At 30.0% G+C, this 18,329-nt stretch overlaps 1 protein-coding gene across 1 annotated transcript in view; it reads left to right on the forward strand.

The window, feature by feature from the left end:
* The window catches only part of LOC124372585 (PCI domain-containing protein 2-like), a 42,761-nt gene extending 24,943 nt beyond the window's left edge, over positions 1–17,818 (forward strand). The window contains exons 7-8 of the mRNA XM_046830991.1: positions 378–577; positions 17,525–17,818. Coding sequence (XP_046686947.1) covers positions 378–577; positions 17,525–17,738 — 414 coding nt within the window. The 3' untranslated portion in view covers positions 17,739–17,818. The remainder of the gene's footprint in view (positions 1–377; positions 578–17,524) is intronic.
* The last annotated feature ends 511 nt before the right edge of the window (positions 17,819–18,329 follow it).

The following is an 18,329-nucleotide window of genomic DNA, read 5'->3' on the forward strand; positions in this document are numbered from 1 at the left end:
ATTGTCATATTACATCTTACAAGATCCAGCTATGCTGGTAAGACAGATGACATAGTCAGAAATTTCCCTTTTTTCGGTCTCCCATCGTTAGTACTAATAGATTTAACAAGATTCTAGCTAAAATGATTTGCTAACAAATAAATAAGCTCTATTCTAAATAACAGTATTAATATTTTCAGCTATGAATAAATTAACTATAAACTAATTAACAGTATTAAAACCTATGTCAAACATTTATTTTGTAAAGCATTCCTGAGTGTTATGCATAATATTTGTGTTATGTATAAAAATAATACTTATGATAATCATCTGCATTTTGGTTTGCATAAACAACTCTTTTGGCCTTGTTTTATCGTGTTCAATTGTTAATTTTTCAGGGTTACATGCCAACAAGGGAAGTTCTGAAAAAATATGACTTACTGCAGCTGTGGGAAGTGGTGGTGGCTGTGAAGCGAGGATGTATTTCAGAACTGTCGAATGCAATGCAGCAGCATCAGACTTTTTTCATCAAGAGTGGCATCTATCTTATCATTGAGAAACTGAAAATTATTACATATCGAAATCTGGCAAAAAAAGTGTAAGTCATTTTTACCACAGCTCGTAGTAGTAAGTAGTTAATGCATTCTACATGTTTGTTAGAAAAATATCTAATCTTATTTTTTTCCGGAAAACCTGATGTTTATGAATCAAACAGGCTTGCATTAGCCGATCTTGAACCTTCGTGCATATGACTGAATTTCTTCCCATCTGTGGAAGAAAGTCTATCGCTGGCTGGCGGCATTTGAGTGAAGTAGTGTGTAGTGTTCTGGTATATTCTTTTATTGCAAGGAAAATTACAGAATAATTTTGAGCAGTGTTACTGCATGAAATTTTGCTAGAAGCTGTAAACAGACAATTCTGATGGAGAGTCGATAACCAAACAGTGTAAGAAGTTAAACTTTGGACCTTCGTTAGTTCAAATTCTGCCTTTGATCGTTGCACTATTTATCAATACCATCAATCTTGTACTGTATCGACTCTCCTCATTACTGGCCCCTGAAGACAAGTAGTGTAAGATTATCGCCCTCTTCTTTATCTGAAAAAAATAGAAACCATTTGGAAGATTCAGATGGCTTTCTTCGACAACTGATGGTATGGACATCACACAGACATTCAAGAGTGGTACAAGATTACAAGGTGTCTACACGTCAATGGTGACTCACGCTTACATTGGTCATCGATATACCAAAGTGAAAACTTGATGAAATTGTCATGTAATTGTATGAGAAATTTTAGAGGAAGTGTCCTTCAGGACATTCATTTCAGATTGCAATTTTGGCAATAAAAAGAGTGGTTGCAAAATTTGTGTTGTAAATGCAAAACCACTTTGTATTCTATTATCATAGGACAAGCTGGATTCCACAAACCCCTACTTCATGAACACCATAATCAATGGTGATGAGTCTTGAGGTGTACAGGTTTAACACAGAAACCAAATCCATCACAGTGGAAGTATTCCATATCAGAGACCAAAGAAGTCTCGCTTATGGCACCAACATCAGAAATACTGACAGCTTTCTTACTGATACCGACTCCACGAGTATGAACAACCAAGTACTACAGTACTACAGGCATGTCCTCCATTCTTATGTGATGCTGTGCAGTTCAAGAGCACATAGTTTCAAACAACAGGGAATTATTGCCTCCATCACAACAGTGCTTCAGCACATTTCTTGCACTTATTTTTGACAAGAAACCAGACTCCTATGGTTCAACAGGCTCCTTATCTTCCTTATATAGCCCAATTCTCATCACTTGGAATTTTATAAAAAGAAAAACCTCATACATGGGAAAAGTTTCTAAATCATTTACCGAATGAATTAAAAACTCACTACAACACTAATAACTTCAGAACTAAACTTAAAAAGTATCTTCTAAATAAATCTCTATATTCATTCGAAGAATTTTTTGAAAGGGATAATTGATTGGTTTAGTATTTATGTATGTATGTGTTTGTGTATATGTATTTATGTATGAGTAGATATGAATATGAGGGTCCTAGGACACTTTTGGGACAGTCAGAAAATCAATGTAAAATACTGTCCATTGAACCATAAACAAATCTGAGAAATCACGAATGTTAAATAACCGAATCTATATCTGTTTTACTGTTCATTGTAGGCTTCTAATTTCTTAAGCTGTTTTAATGAAAAAATCCAGAAATCTTAATGAAAAATCTATAAACGGAAAAAATGAAATTTGCTAACAATCACTCGAGAAGTCGGGAGAATGTGAGTAAAACCGCATTCTTTTCACGAGGTTCTTCGTTTAATTTCTCCAAATGTACTATAAAATCATCAAAGATTTCAGGTTTAAAATCGTAGTCAAATTCAATGTCCAAATAGTGAAAGATTATAGGTAAAATCTTCTCATAATAAACGCGTGTATTTAAACCTACAAACCTAATGTATTCTTTGAAAAGGAAAATAATTTTTTCAACGGTTCCAAGAGATAAGTAAACATTTTTATTCTGTTTTCTAAATTCTGTAACAAATTGTGTTTGTTTTTTACCTCCATATTGCAATTTTGTAAGCAGATTATTCAAATGTGTTAGTTTATTTCGAAATTTCTTAGGTTTAGGTCTTTCGTACAAAATTAAATTACAACCTCTACAAACTAAATATCTTTTATCGATAATTTCTCCTCTATTAGAACACTTGTAACAGTTGGCATTATACTCTTCCATTTTTACAAAAAGAATAAATGGAAGGTATGGAACTAACTCTGCCGAGATATAAATTTTTCAGCGCAAATGTTTATGTTTATATTTCAACTACCGAGATAAAAAGAAATGATTTTATTTTATTATTTAACTATTTAGGATATTTTGTCTATGATTACAAAGATTATTCCGGAAGAAATCGTGATTTTTTCATCAGCGAAAGAGTATATTTTTAAAGTTTTAGAAGGAATGAAAGAGAACAATATGAACATCATTAACTACTGAATTTCTCTAATATCGTTCTTAATCACATCATAGGCTAAAAATTTCTCAGAAACCACAACCACATAACAAATCGCGTTTGTAACAGCATTTTGAAAATCCATATTGATAATTATATCGTTCTTTGAAGCAGAAATATTTGTCAAACTCTTTGTTGTATCAATGACATAAATAGGTCTATTCGCTAAAAATTCTTTAGGATTATAATACATTTCCATATTTTTGTAGTAAACTTTCTTAAAATCTTGATACATCTGATACATGATTCTGAAAAGACCTCCTGAAATGTTTAAATTTTGTAATCCATCTGGATAATAAGAACCGTTCAATTTTACTCTGATATTTTTTACATTCAAACTATCAAACTTTGAAGGATTTTTCTCTTGATTATTCTGTCTATCTGTTTGAAAACCTATAATAACAAACTTAGGATTGAAGATATTTCTATAAATATTTGTGATATCGAACGAATAAGTTGTTCCGGAAATACCTTTTTGCTCAATACATTGCCAATCTAGAAAATTAAACATAATGTTTTGAGATTTTGTAATTTCATCAATCAACTGAATTTTACTCGTGGTTTTGTAATAAATCATCGGAACTCTAATGAAAAACTCGTTAATTGTAATTTTGCCATCAACAGGCATAACATTTCCAGTTGCAGTCTTCAGAATCACATCATCGTCTTCAGCTCTTATGAAACTAATGTAAAATCCACCTTTATAGATTGGAAAATTTACATTTTCAAAGAATCCTAAGCCGAAATGTGCTAAATCACCGACCGCTTCAAATTGTCCAAATTTAAAAGTTGATTCAAAACTGTTTGAAAATACATCACTTTTGGAATAACAAATGGTTCCTTTAATAGTGCTTAATTGGCCACAGTTTTCGACTTCTTCTATCAATTTATTGTGTTTTCTTACTTCAATCTTAGAAAATAAAAACGGTATAAAATTATCGATTAATCTAACATTATCAGTTCCAAGATATGCTTGACCATCTTGTTTTGTTAAAGTTCCAGAAATATAAAACTGGAAGTTAGACGAGCAAAAATTATCTCCAAAATCAATATTAAACTCAGTTCTTTTATTCGGTTCATTCAAATGTTGTTTACTAATTGGATAGAAATTTTTAAACTCCGCCCTTTCAATATCACTAGCATATTTTCTGTAGTCCGCCATTTAATAAGACAAATTTTAAACATCATGTATAAGAAAGATATCATTTTTTCATCGATCTAATGTACGTTTTTATAAGAAAAGATATAAATTTTAGTCATTTTTAATGATCTACTTCGTCATATTCGGGATTCTCTTCCTTAAATTTTGCGATCTCGGTCACATATTTCAATAAAATTTGCACAGGATAGTAACCACTATCTATAATATTGTTCCAATCAACTGTATCTTTATTTTCATCCAAAACTTTATACTCAAGTATTGATAGAGACAAAGAACAGACATATGATCTTTTAATTGATAATGTATATTTTCTTGAATGAACTCTGGGGACAGATTTTGATATTTAGCAATGTTATACCAATTCAATTTGTTTATGTATAATCTCATCATATCTTCGGATAATTCATATTTTTGAGAAATATCATCCCAATGTTCTTTTTTCAAATCTCTTTCGTGTTGCATTATAAAAAGATCGAAAGCACTGTAATGCCCCGCCATCTCTATTTATTAGGAAAAAATTTCAAGTTTTTATAAATTGGCTCTTTTTAGTGTTACATTCAGCACATTTTCCAGATATTCTCTTAACTCCATTGATGTTTGCGTAGTATTTTATATCATTTGTTGCAGTTTTTTCTTTACATCTCACACAGTATATGAGCGCCATTTATATAAGGAAATTTTATCATGCATAAAACCCTGCGAGAATACCTATTTCAGTAAGATCTTCCTCGAACTTATTAATTTTTTCTTCTAATTTTTGAAATTTGACAGCATTAGAATCATTGTATTCAACAAATTTATGACCAATATTCTCAAAAGTTTTCGTAGCATCTAAACTAAAGTTATCAAAAGACTCTTTAAATCTAGTAAGTTTTTCATTAATTTCACCAACATCGTCTACTGATCTTCTATTTCTGGCTTCTAACTTTTCATAGACTTCTGTTGTAAAATCTTTAACATGCTGTTTATGATTCTCATAATTTTGTTTTAGTTCATTAAACATTTTAATAGGATCTTCTAATTGAATCATTACAACAACATCAAATGGATTAATTCCTTTACTAACACTGCTAATTCTTTTTCCTTTAAAATTAAGGCATTTTTAACATTCGGATCATGTAAATCAACAATATCGATGTTTTCTGATAATTTTAGAGGTTTTAAAATTTGTTCTTTAACAACAACATCATGTTTGTCAATACCAGGTCGAACACCGACAATTCTTTTTTTATTAGCCAAACTAACATAATTCTTTTCAACTTTGATCGCTTCAGTAATTTTATCAGCTTTTTCGATATGAGACATTAAATTGGTAAATATTTTTTTTGCACCATCTTCAAATTCTTTTTTCAATGTTTTTATTTTATCAGCAACTTCATTTGAACTCATGAAATTTGCAAGTTTGTTATCATATTCTGCTTTAAAATCTTCAATCTCGACAGCAAACATATCTGAATCTGGAAGGTTTTGTAATAAATTTTCTAACTTGTTATCAAACTCATTTCTCAAACTATCAAAATTCTATCTACATCACAAACTATTATCTACATTTTGAATAATTTGTGTTCCAAATACGTCAAAAATATTTTGTGAATCCATATTTATTAAGTAATAATTTGTTAACAACTTCTTTAAAATCTTTACCAGTACTCAGTTCATTCAACACAAAAACACATAAATGACCACAAATTGGGGGATCTTTATAGTCTTGAATCTGAGAATCATTGTAGTAGACGCTTGATTTTTTCAAATATTTAATCAATTCTATCGGCGGTTTGTCCTCAATTCTTCCATACGAATCAAAATAACAGGCATTCTTATCATTCTTATAATAACAAACCCAATGCGTTCCACTTCCCATAATCGAGTCTAAATTCACAATTCCACATTCAAATTTCTTAACTTTTTCAGGTAATGTATCTCTCATGAAGATTCCTCTAAAATGTTTTAATATTTTTGCAGATTTCTTCCAATTCCCCGAATGTTAAAGGTTTGATTTCAAATTTTTTTTAATGTTTGATTTCACGTAATTCAAAGTTTTTTCATCTAATCCAGATCCTGTAACATCTTCCAACTCTTTATCTAACCAATTTAAAATGTTTCGAACAATAGGAATCACATCCTTTTTAACGATTGGAGCAGCTTTACGAACATAAGGAACAACATTTTTAACAACTGGAATATTTTCTCCAAAATCTAATAAATCTTTCAAAAGTCCACCATTTTTAAGTTCTTTCAACTGATTATAAGAAAATTCTATTCTGGTTCCTTTATTGTTTTTCTTATGTTTTTCGAGTTTATTGTATTGTCTATTTGTTAAAAATATCTTATCTTCGCCATTTTTTAGTTGATCTATTTTAAATTGAATACTAACGGGTATTTTCTTCTTAAAAGCGGATTTTATTTTTTCTTTCTGATTTTTGCTGAAATTTACATTCACCTCCATTTATATAGTTAAAATTTCAAGTTCTCTTCGATTCCCATTCCTAGTTTTCTCTTCAAAAACATTGCTCCAGCTGTTGGAAGCGCAACAAATCTTTCACCTAAACTAGCATCTTTTGATAAAAATCTATCCATTGCTTTATCTTGCAAAACTTTATCTGCTATATGTCTGGAATTTGTGTCTCTATGTTTTGCATAAAAAATATCGTGTTCCATAGCAGCTTGATCTAATTTATTTATACCAGGATCTCCTCTTTTTTAGTCTTTTTTTCGAGTTTTGTGCCAGGCCCCAGATACTGATAAGTTGGTACGTGTAATTCAAAAGGTAAATTGTTGATAAAATCATTCAAAAGTCCACTACCCTCAATCATAGATGAACTTATTGCCGGCAAAATTCGTTTTAAATATTTAATTCCATCAGGTTTTTCAATCATTTCGTCAAGTTTGTTCGAAATAAAATCTTTAATTGCTTTCTTTTCATTCAAAAAATTGTTATTTCCAGCCTTCTCTTGAGCATAAATATAATTAATAATTCCATCGAGTTTTGTCAAATCGTCGATATATCTGTATTCAATCTTATTATCACTGTATTTTCTCACACCTGATCCTTCGATTCTTTTTTCCCAAATTGGTTTAATCAAATTGAGATATTTTTTACCTTTACTTGACTTTGGTTTCTTAGTTGATGGATCATTATTTTTGTAAATTGAATCAGATTTCCATAAAATTTCTGTATACTTTTTCAAGTCTTCTTCAGAATATAAACCGTCTTTTGGAACATCAGTGCCTGTTAATAATCTCCATAAACCTTGAGTTCCTTTATATGTTTTTTCATTAATAATGATATCATTATGTTCAAAATTAACGGGTAAATTTCCAATCATAAAACTTCTCTTTTTTCTGTCCCAATACAAACCAAATTTATCATCCTTTGCTCTAGGAAGAAATTTTTTACCAATTTCACCAATTATTATATCCGTTGTTCCAGGACTTATTGGTTCAACTATGGTAGAGTCTTCAATGATTCGAGGTCTAAATGGTGTTGAAGATGGTAATTTTGGCAATTCAAACTCAGATTCTGGAATTGAAATATCGGCAAATTGTCGTACAACTGGAACCAAATTCATCAAATTTTGATTATCACTTAAAACATTTTCAATTTTGCCCTCAACATTTTTTATTGCAGAAGTTACAGGTTGATTAATTTTTTGAATAAGTTCTTGTTCTTCTTCATCCATTCGAATCTGTTCTTTAAATTCTTTGATTAATTTCTTTTCGATTTGATCAAGTTTTTTTGCTTCTTCTGAAGTTACGTTCGCCATTTATTTAGGAAAATTTTGAAACGTAAACGTGGAACGTGGAAACGTGAACACGAAACGTGAACACGGAACGTAAAACGTGAACGTGGACCGTGAAACACGAACGTGAAACGTAAACACGAACGCAAAACATGAACGTGAAACGTAAACACGACCGTAAAACATGAACGTGAAACGTAAACACGAATGTGAAACATGAACGTGAACGTGGAACGTGAACAGATTTACCGTTTTTCTGTTATTTTCATAATGTAAATAAAAAGTAAAGATAATGTAAAAATAATTGTAACAAATATTTTATCAAGTAGATTTGTCAGACCACTGAGCAGCATTTATATTAGAAAATTTATTCAAATATTTGCCATTTTTAGGCTTCAAAGTTAGATTAATAGTTAAAAATCCGTAGTCTTCCTTCCAAATTTTATCACATAACTCAATAAAGTGGTTAAAACTCATATCAGATCCCACATAATTGTTGTAAATCTTTCTCGAATAGTGATCGTCTTGCTTAAAAACACACAACATATTCAAATTATTTCTAATAACTTGTTTATCAACCTTTGAAAAGCATTGGGAAAGATAGATACAAGATATGTTTTTGTGACGAGACATTACGAAAATTCCTTAATAACGTCCTGATTTTCCAAAATACAATCATCAAAAACGATTAACGAATTGGGTTTACATTCGCTTAACGGAACTATGTCCTCAGAAGCATTATAAAAATGTGATATTTCTTTGCTTAAGTTCTTCTCAATATTTTTGAATCTTTGTTGTAATTTTTTGTATACGTCTTGTTCTAAAGATTTACTAAAAACATACAAATTGGAATAAGGAATCAACCTATTATAGATAAAATTCAATAATAAAGTTGTTTTTCCACATCCACTTGAACCAACAATTAACAATCTGATTGGTTGATCTTTCTTATTTTCTTCAAACGTTTGAAGTTTTATCTGATCTTTTTGCTTTAAAAATTTCTCCATTTAAATAGAAGATTTTCATCTTGAAGCAACGCTTGCGAAAATGAAGCTGTTCAAGTTGACTTCAGAAAGCTCTCAATTATTTTTAAACTTGGAACATCCTATTCATTTAGAGGAAGAATCAAATTATTTCATCGGTTTAAGCGGTTTTTATTCTGACAATTTTGTAATAAATATTAGTGAAAGTTCTCCTTATTGTATAGGATTTAGTGAGAAGAACATAACAAAATATTATGGTTTAAACAAAGGATATTATACTTTCGATCAAATAAAAAATTCCCTTAAAAATTATCTGAAAACATTCAAACAATCAGATAAATCTTTAAACTTTGACGAAAACAAGTTTGAAATGCAAAAAAATTATCTCTCTAATAAAATTCAAATAAAATCACCAGTAAGAATAATGTTTTCAACAATTATTGTAGATTTATTAGGGTTTGTTCAAGAAACTATTGAGCCAAATCAGGTATATTTAGGAAATAAAACGCCAAAATTTAGACCGTTTGATGTAATTGAAGTACACTGTAATCTCGTTGAACCTAGTTTTGAAAATCATACCGAACATCTTCACAAAGAATCGGAAATTTTGTACACTTTCTTTCCAAATGTTGCTTATGGATCAAAAATTAGTGAAAAACCGAATGAAATAGACTATATTCCAATTAGAAAAAATATGAAAAGAATTCAAAAAATCGTCTTAACTGTTCAAGACTCTGAAGGAAATTTATTGAAAAATGAGAGTAAAACTACAATTTACTTAAGATTGTTGAAGCAACGGACATGAATCAAGGGGGTCTATTGAATAGACTACCTTTAAACTTTCAAGAAAAGACTAGAAGATATACATTTTCAAGGATATCGAATCGCGACTCTTACAAAAATTACATCCAGACACTATTTTCGACCTTTAAACTCAAAATAATAATTGCTTGTTAAATTTTTTTTCTATCTAAATGGAGTCAGTCATAGATCTAAGAAATAATCAACTTACATTCGATAACACGAATATCTTAACGATTGTAGACGAAAACAATGTGATCTGGTTTAAGGCTAAAGATGTTGCAGAAATTTTACAATATGAAAATACTAGACAAGCTATCATAAATAATATTGATAATGACGAGAAAATAGCCTTTAAATATATAAATTACAAGAGTCTATGCCATAGACCCTTTCAAAATCTTCATTCTGACACTATTTTCGTTAATGAATCTGGCCTTTATTCTCGAAATAAAACTTACTAGTTAAATTTCTTTTCTATCTAAATGGAGTCAGTTGTGAATCTACTCAAATTCAATAATAAAGAAATTTTAACATTTGTTGACGAAAATAATGAATTTTGGTTTAAAGCAAAAGATATTGCAGAAATATTGGAATTTAAAAATACGATGAAAGCGATTAGAGATCACGTTAAAGACAAATATAAAAAAAGCTACGATAACATAGATTCAGAAGGGGGGAACGAATCGTTCTTACCTTCAAACTTTCAAAAAAACACTATTTTCATTAATGAACCGGGCATATATTCTTTAATACTGAAATCTAAAATGAAGATTGCAGAAACGTTTCAAAATTTGGTTCAAAGCAAAAGATGTTGCAGAAATTTTAGAATATGAAAACACGAGGCAAGCTATCATAAATAATGTCGATAATGATGATAAAAACAACTTTTGTATGTATAAATTACAGGAGTCTATCCCATAGACCCCGAGAAACAAGGGGCTATTCGAATGGCCCCTTAACAATCTTCATCCTGACACTGTTTTTATCAATGAATCTGGACTTTACGATGAAAATGTTTCTAAATTTTATTAAACTCTAGAATTATGATATTTTGTCTGTAAATGTTTTTGAAGATGAGGTAACCATTGAATGATTCGTCCACACTCGCAAAGAGTCGGTTTCTTTTGACTTTTTTGAATAATTCTTTTAGCACAATCTTTACAATGTGCATGTTTTTTATTTTTACTATAATGCCAATCGTAAAATTTGGAAATATCCTTAATTTCTTTACAAACGCAACATTTTTTCTCTTCTAACGTTAATTTTTCTATTTTATCGTATAATTCTCTGTTATATTTACTACGACAATCCTTACAATAATAGTATAATCCATCTTTTCTAGTCTTATCTTGAGAAAACTTCGTCAAATCTTTAAATTCTTGACACTTTATACATTTCTTTTCAGCCTCCATTTATATAGAAAAAATTAAAGCTTTGACTTTCTCAATTCATATTCATAAAACTTTCCGGTTATTTCTTCATTATTTAAATCTTTTATACTATAAGTTACAGGATCTGTGTTATTAATTTGATAAATCACAAAGATTTCTCTTGACCAATTGTTCTTATATTTGTTTGAAAATGTTTGTTTTTTACTAACAATTCTTACATGATCATTGACTTTAAATTTAGTTTTTGTGTGAATTTCTGGTGGAATATACTTGAAAACGGTCTCTAATAACTCCTTTTCTGCATCTTTATCTACGTCTTTCGGTTTCATTTTTATTGTGCTGTGAACTGTATCGTTATAATTGTTTACGATTTTTTGAAGAATATCGATCCATTTAAAATTTTTATTAATCTCAAAAATTACTTTCATTCTCTCATTTTGAGTTCTGTTATATCTCTCTACAATACTTGATTTCTCTTCATTTTCAGTATGATAAATCTTAATGTTGTATTTTCTCAAAACATCGTTAAATTCTTTATTTTTAAACTCTAAACCCTTATCTGTATGAAGTAGGTTAGGAGGTTTGTGATTGATCCTTATGGCATCTTTTACTATATCTTCGACAGCTTTTGAAACATCCTTGCCGTTTTTTCTTTTGATAGCTCTTGACCAAGCATATTTTGAGAAAGTATCAATAACATTTAACATATACTTGAATCCATCATTTTGATCCGAATAGTTAGACATTATAACTAAATCTGCTGCCCATAAATCGTCAATTCCTAAAGTTATAATTTTTCTCTTTTTAAACTTTTTTCGTACTGGTGCATGAATTTCTCTAGCTTCAATCTCGATTTCTTCCTTATTCTTAGATTCTTTCTTTACTTGTTTTTCATTTGGATTCTTTATAAATTTACTCTTATTTGTCTTACATTTTGAACATTTTGCTGCAATTCTATACAATCCGTTTTGAGTTTGAACGATTTTAGAATCTATATTTTTCGTTTTTTTCTTGCATTTGTGGCAGTGAATCAAATCATCTTCCATTTACATGTCAAAGTTTCCAAGTTTATTTAACTCATCTAATATATCAGATTTTGCTTCATTTTTATAGCCATAAGGTACTGTATCGATCTTATTTTCTAGGACAATTCTCTTATCATCTTTAGCGTTCAGTGCCAGCTTGTTTATGGTAACTGTGTACAACTCATGTTTGTAGCTTTTGATTACTGTCATCTCCCTAAATTCTTCTTTATCTTCGAACAAACATCTCTTCAAGTTTTCGATATTTATTGTTTTATTTACAAGGCTTCTCTTAATTCCTTTACACCTAACTGGATTTTTGTCTAGATATTTGTACGAGTACATCTTTGATCTTAAACCACAAAATTCTTCTAAAACTTCGCTATTTAACTCATCTTTGAATTTCCCTATTACCTTCTTATTTTTAGTAGTGAAACATTCGTGATCTTTTGGATAATCGCTCGTATCAAAGTCCTCTATATTTTCTTTAATAATTTTAAAAGGATCTCGTTTCAATTCTAGGAAATAACTGTCTGTATCCATGTAACACAGATTCAAATCTGGATCAAACTTCTTTAATTTGTTGTAATAAAACTCGTACATTAGCAGTTTTGAGAGGTCGAGAACTGAAAATCCTATGTAGATTGGCTTGTTAAATTTAACCTTTTGTTTGAACATGTGACTCGCTATACAGTTGTCGTCAAAGATACTAAAGCACTTGAAATTTGTTTTCTTAGCTTGTTTCATTGAAAATTCTTCATTTCCAAGCTTAATATCACATCTATTTCGCACATTTTCCATACTTTTTCCAAAAACTGAGTTGTTCATCAGCTTATAAAAGTCCTTCTCAAAGTCACTTGTAGCTTTGGTTCTCATGTTTGTGTTAAAATCAATGTAATCTTTCATAAAAGGCTTCTGATCGAATGCGATAACTCTATTCACATGTTTCAAAATCATACCTTGTTCCAAATAGAACTTCAAATTTCTCGAATGAACAACGTATTCAGTTTTATCCAGTAGAGTTGTGCAAAGTTTGTTTTTTAAAATGTTCTGGAGCAAGAGGTAAATCCTTGTGATGTTCGTGTAAATTTGTTGGATATTCTAGATCGACTTCAAGAATATAGCCATAATCTTCGTTGCCAGTGAGTTCCAAAATTGTTTCTTGCCATTCTGCTGTTGTATACGTTTTAGGATCCATCCACTTGATTTCGTTATATGGTAAATTTTGCATGAGGCCATACCCATAAAGGTTGTTTGCATCGACGTACAACAGATAGTTTTCAGGCTTTGATTCATCAAAATCTTTCAAATATTTGTTATTTGCTTTAACATATCGTTTAATACATTGAGAAATGCCTCCGCGAATACCTTTTTCGATCATCAAATACATATTATAATCACTAATTAACTGTAATTCTATCTTCGTTAATTTTAACATAGCGTCCCATGCGAGACTTGGAGCTGTTAGATAATGTGCTGGATCAAGTTTGTAACAATTTAGACAAATGTTTCTGAAATTTTCAAATATATCAGCAAGCAATAAAACATCTTGGATATTGTACAAATCAGAGTAATTTCCAAGATCTTTCTCTTTTAATTTGTTCCAAACGCTCAAGTAGTGTTGATAATCTTTCTCAGATATGCTCTCGTCTGTCAAAAGTGAATAGAAATCTTGAATTCTCAATTCTTCTGTGTAATCAAGTTTTTCAATACTGTCGATAAATTCGTAAGGAAATATGCCTTTTCCAGATAGAATTTTAAAGATTTCTTCTTCGTCATTTGGTTGTCTATCTAGAATTGCGTTCAATATTCTTCCATCTTGTATAAAATGATTTGTATGCTTGAAATCATCTTTTTTGAGGTTTTTAGCTAACTTTTCTATAGACGAGGCCATGAATCTGAACGTATCTACGAATGAAAACTTGATGAACTTTCTTGGTTTATCATCTTCAAACTCATACCCATATCCAGAATTTACAGAATAATTTATATATTTCTCATCGGTGTTTGCGATCAAATCAACATTACCATACTGTTTTGCCAATTCTTTTATGTACAAATGAGTATCGTAATTTGACATATTGTGGCAGAAAAACTGGAATATTTGAGGAAATTTGAGATTCAGATTACAAGATAAATGAGCAGCACCTCGAAATTTACCTGTTAAATGACAATGATCTCGTACTTTTTTTCTTGTTTGATTATCAAAACCCTCACATTCACAAATATGACAAAGACTGGAATTTTGGTACGCTAATTCTTCTTCTTCGGTCAATTTCATAGGTTTTTTGTTCTTAGAATTATACTTTTTAGCTATGTATTTTGATATTTTATTGAGCTCTTCAAACAATTTTGCAGGAACATTAGGCAAATCGTCTTCATTTTTTGCTCTATAACATATCGGTTTATACATGCGATTCGTCACATTTGACACTAAATATAGAGTAAAACCATAAGGAATGTGCTTCTGAATCTTGGTTGTAATCGATCTTTGTGGATTGTTCTTGCATGTCGGAATTTTTTCTAATATGCTCTCAAAATCCATATAAATAACGTAAGGATGAGAAAATTTCTTTTGATAATTAGTGAATTTAGTTGTTTGACCAGGAAACGGCATAACTGGTTTACAAACTTCATGTTGCTTACAAATTTCTAAATGATCAGCTAAAGCGCTAGATTTGTAGAAATGGCTTAAACATCTTCTACAAAGAAATTTTTTATTTTTACACTTAGATAACTGAGAAAATACAAGTTTGTTTAAATCTGTTATCAAAACATAATGAGATTTTTCATCTTGTTTTACATACAATAAATTGATTTCTAATTTGGCGTCATAAACTTCTGAAATTTGCAACGGAACAATATTGAGTTTTTCATCAAAACTATAGACATTTACAGACATTTTCGGATAATTATACTTTGCTTTACTGCTGCGTTTCTCGAATAATTGTATATCTTTCAAAGACATTGGATACTCGAAACCTGAAAATATCTCGTCATTTACAAATTTTTCATATTGTTTTACACGTTCAGGATGAAATTTTGATTTTTCAATAGCACATCGGATAGAATAAATAAAGCAATAGTCATCTTCATTTTTGATATTTATACAAGCTTTCTTTACCTTTATCTCTTGTGGTAAATCGATATATGATCCTGCGTTCATTATTTCGTGTTTATTAAGGCTCAAAATCAGTTGTTTACAGCGTTTCAATGTCCATCCAGAACCTTTATTTGGATGATTTGTCTGTTCTCGATGTGTTAATTTATTAAATTGTTTAGAAATAAAGTCGTTTACATCAAAGATCTCGTCTGCTTTTATAGTAAAGTACATTGGACAAGTTTGTGTTTCACCGTTCACTAAAGTTCTTTCGTATTCACATTCTAAAGAGAGATAGCCCTTCATATTTTTAACATTTTCTTGAAATTTTTCGATTAAACTTTTAATTTCTGGGCGCAAAATAGAAAGATATTTGTAAATTGACATGAAATTGTCGTTCAAATTTGTTAAAATGTATTGCTTAAATAGACCGTGTATTGAGGATAAAACTTCTACATCAATGATATTTTCAGGTTTCTCATTAATCGTTTTATCAATTTCTTCGATCATTTCAGACTTAGTTTTGTCGTTAGTTTCGATAGCCAATTTTTCAGCTATTGAATGAATTTTTTCATCATTAAATAGATTGAGATCTTTTTTACTTTCCTTAAAATTTTTCTTTAGTTCACGCAATTTTTCTATATTATACATGTTTTGGTGATCGGCAATTTGATTTTCTCTAGCCCAAGTCCTCAAATAATTTAGTTCTTTTTCATAAATATCTTTATTTTTTAGATGATTTTTCGACTTATAATGTCGGGTATAATGATGTTCGAAAATGTCTTTTTTTGCAGTACGGGCAGGATATCTTTTTCCTATCCATTTAAATAGGGAAAATTTGAATCTGCCAAGTTTTACTATTTAGTAAAATATCTTTTTATTAAGCTGAAAAATAGCAATAATTCAGTAGATTTCTAAGGATTTTTATCAAAATTTGATAAAAATTAGCACAATTTATGTAGAAACAGCGTTAAATGTTTCTATTTATATAGGAAAAATTTAAAGATTTTGATACAAATCAGCAGAATTTATGATTTAACAGCGTTAGATTCTTCTATTTATATAGGGAAAATTTGTATAACTCAGACTTTGAAAAGTGGAGAATTTTACTAGAATTTGACACAAATCAGCACAAATTGTAGTAAAACAGCTGTAGATTCTTCTATTTAGATAGGAAAAGAATTTATTTAGAGATTTTCTAAATTTCAAATTGTTAGTGATTTTTCGAGAAATTTCGTTCAAATTATCAACTTTTAAGCTAAAAATCCGCAATAATTAGAGATATTTCAGTAGATTTTCAGGATTTTTTTTAAAAAAAACTCTAGTATGTATGCACCTTAAGAGCTGTGGTTTTGACCCTAAAAACACGGTTTTTTTGTGTATTTTGGAAGTATAGTGTTGATTTTTCACCTTAAAAGTGTAGAAGTATTAATTTTTTTCTATGTAAATGGCACTGTTACAAGAGTTGAATAAGGTTGGTGATTTAACATTCAAAGAATACAAGAAATTAATAGAATTAGAAGAAAATAAGAAATACAAAATTGTGAATTTGGAGAAAATGAAAGATTCGGGTTTACAATAATTGCCGAGTTGGAAGATTGTAAAGTACACTTGCCAAACAGATTTTTGACTGTTTTGGATGAAAAAAAGATTAAAGAATTGAACAAAAATGAAAAATTACACTTGGTTGTTACTGGAAAGAAGACTATTAAAGATAAAGACTGTGTTATAATTAACTTCGTGGAATAAAGATTTCGAAGATTTCTGGATTTTTTCATTAAAACAGCTTAAGAAATTAGAAGCCTACAATGAACAGTAAAACAGCTATAGATTCGGTTATTTAACATTCGTGATTTCTCAGATTTGTTTATGGTTCAATGGACAGTATTTTACATTGATTTTCTGACTGTCCCAAAAGTGTCCTAGGACCCTCATATTCATATCTACTTGTATGTATGTATATGACAACTATTTATTACCATAATATAGACTATTTTATAAGTTGATATTAGATAATTTTTTATTAACTATAATGTTCTTGATTTGACTTTATTCATTGTACATTCTGTGCATTTGTTTGTGAATAAAGAATTCCTGAATCTGACTCAGATGTAGAGTGTAGGTTATGTTCCACATTGCTCGGTTAACGTATGAGGGTGTTAAACCTTTTTTGTTATTAGAAATAATTAGTAGGGTTAATAACTTCAGACACACGTTTTCATATTCCATAAATGATTATTCAGTTTAACTAATAAATTTAATTTTAATGCTACTTATTCATTTACATTTATTTGTGAAAAGGTTTTTGTGAATGTTTCAGGTACTTGTTTGTGAAAACTCCACAAATGTCTATGTTGACACTGCTTGTGGCGCTGCAGTTGATGGACAACACAAGCATCGAGCTGGAGGAGGCTCACTGTATCCTGGCCAACTTGATCAATGAAGGGAAGGTCAAGGGTTATATTTCGATCCAACATCAGAAAGTTGTGCTCAGCAAGATCGATCCATTTCCGAAACTTACCTCATTGAATTAGTTTTTAAGCTGTATACGTACATGTAGACTTATTTTTGTACAGTTTTGCAATATATTGACATAAATCTAAGGTTTTTATTATTCCTGGCTTCTTACTTGCCTTATTGTAACACCTATCGATGGTAAATGTCTAAAAACTTTTATTTGGAATATTCTTTTCATCTTCGTACACTACTCAGTCACGAGTACTGGATTGATATATGGGTATGCCAGAACGTGTGTTATTATTAGATTTTAGAAACCAGTGTGGAATTTTCTACCTGCGAAGGAAAACCCTCACAAGAATATTAGTACAATAACAGACGGCTTAGCCTACAATGGGCTGGGTAATTCCAAGATTCAAAAGATCGCATGTGAAAACTACGGAATAAAATAACCGGAGTGATGGATATGCCAGGATACAATATTTTATGGGTTTTAGGTGGATCTTTGTGGATTTCTTAGTAACACTACATAGCACTATTTTATCTTTACCAAAACACAGCAACTATATCTCTTCAACATTGCCACAACTCACTCACAAAGCTTCTCACCTCAACAAATCTCTAGCACAAGACTTCTCCACTTCTCTCTCGTTCTACCGTATCCTGTC

This window comes from Homalodisca vitripennis, unplaced genomic scaffold, assembly GCF_021130785.1.
Source record: "Homalodisca vitripennis isolate AUS2020 unplaced genomic scaffold, UT_GWSS_2.1 ScUCBcl_3541;HRSCAF=9127, whole genome shotgun sequence".
NCBI lineage: Eukaryota > Metazoa > Arthropoda > Insecta > Hemiptera > Cicadellidae > Homalodisca > Homalodisca vitripennis.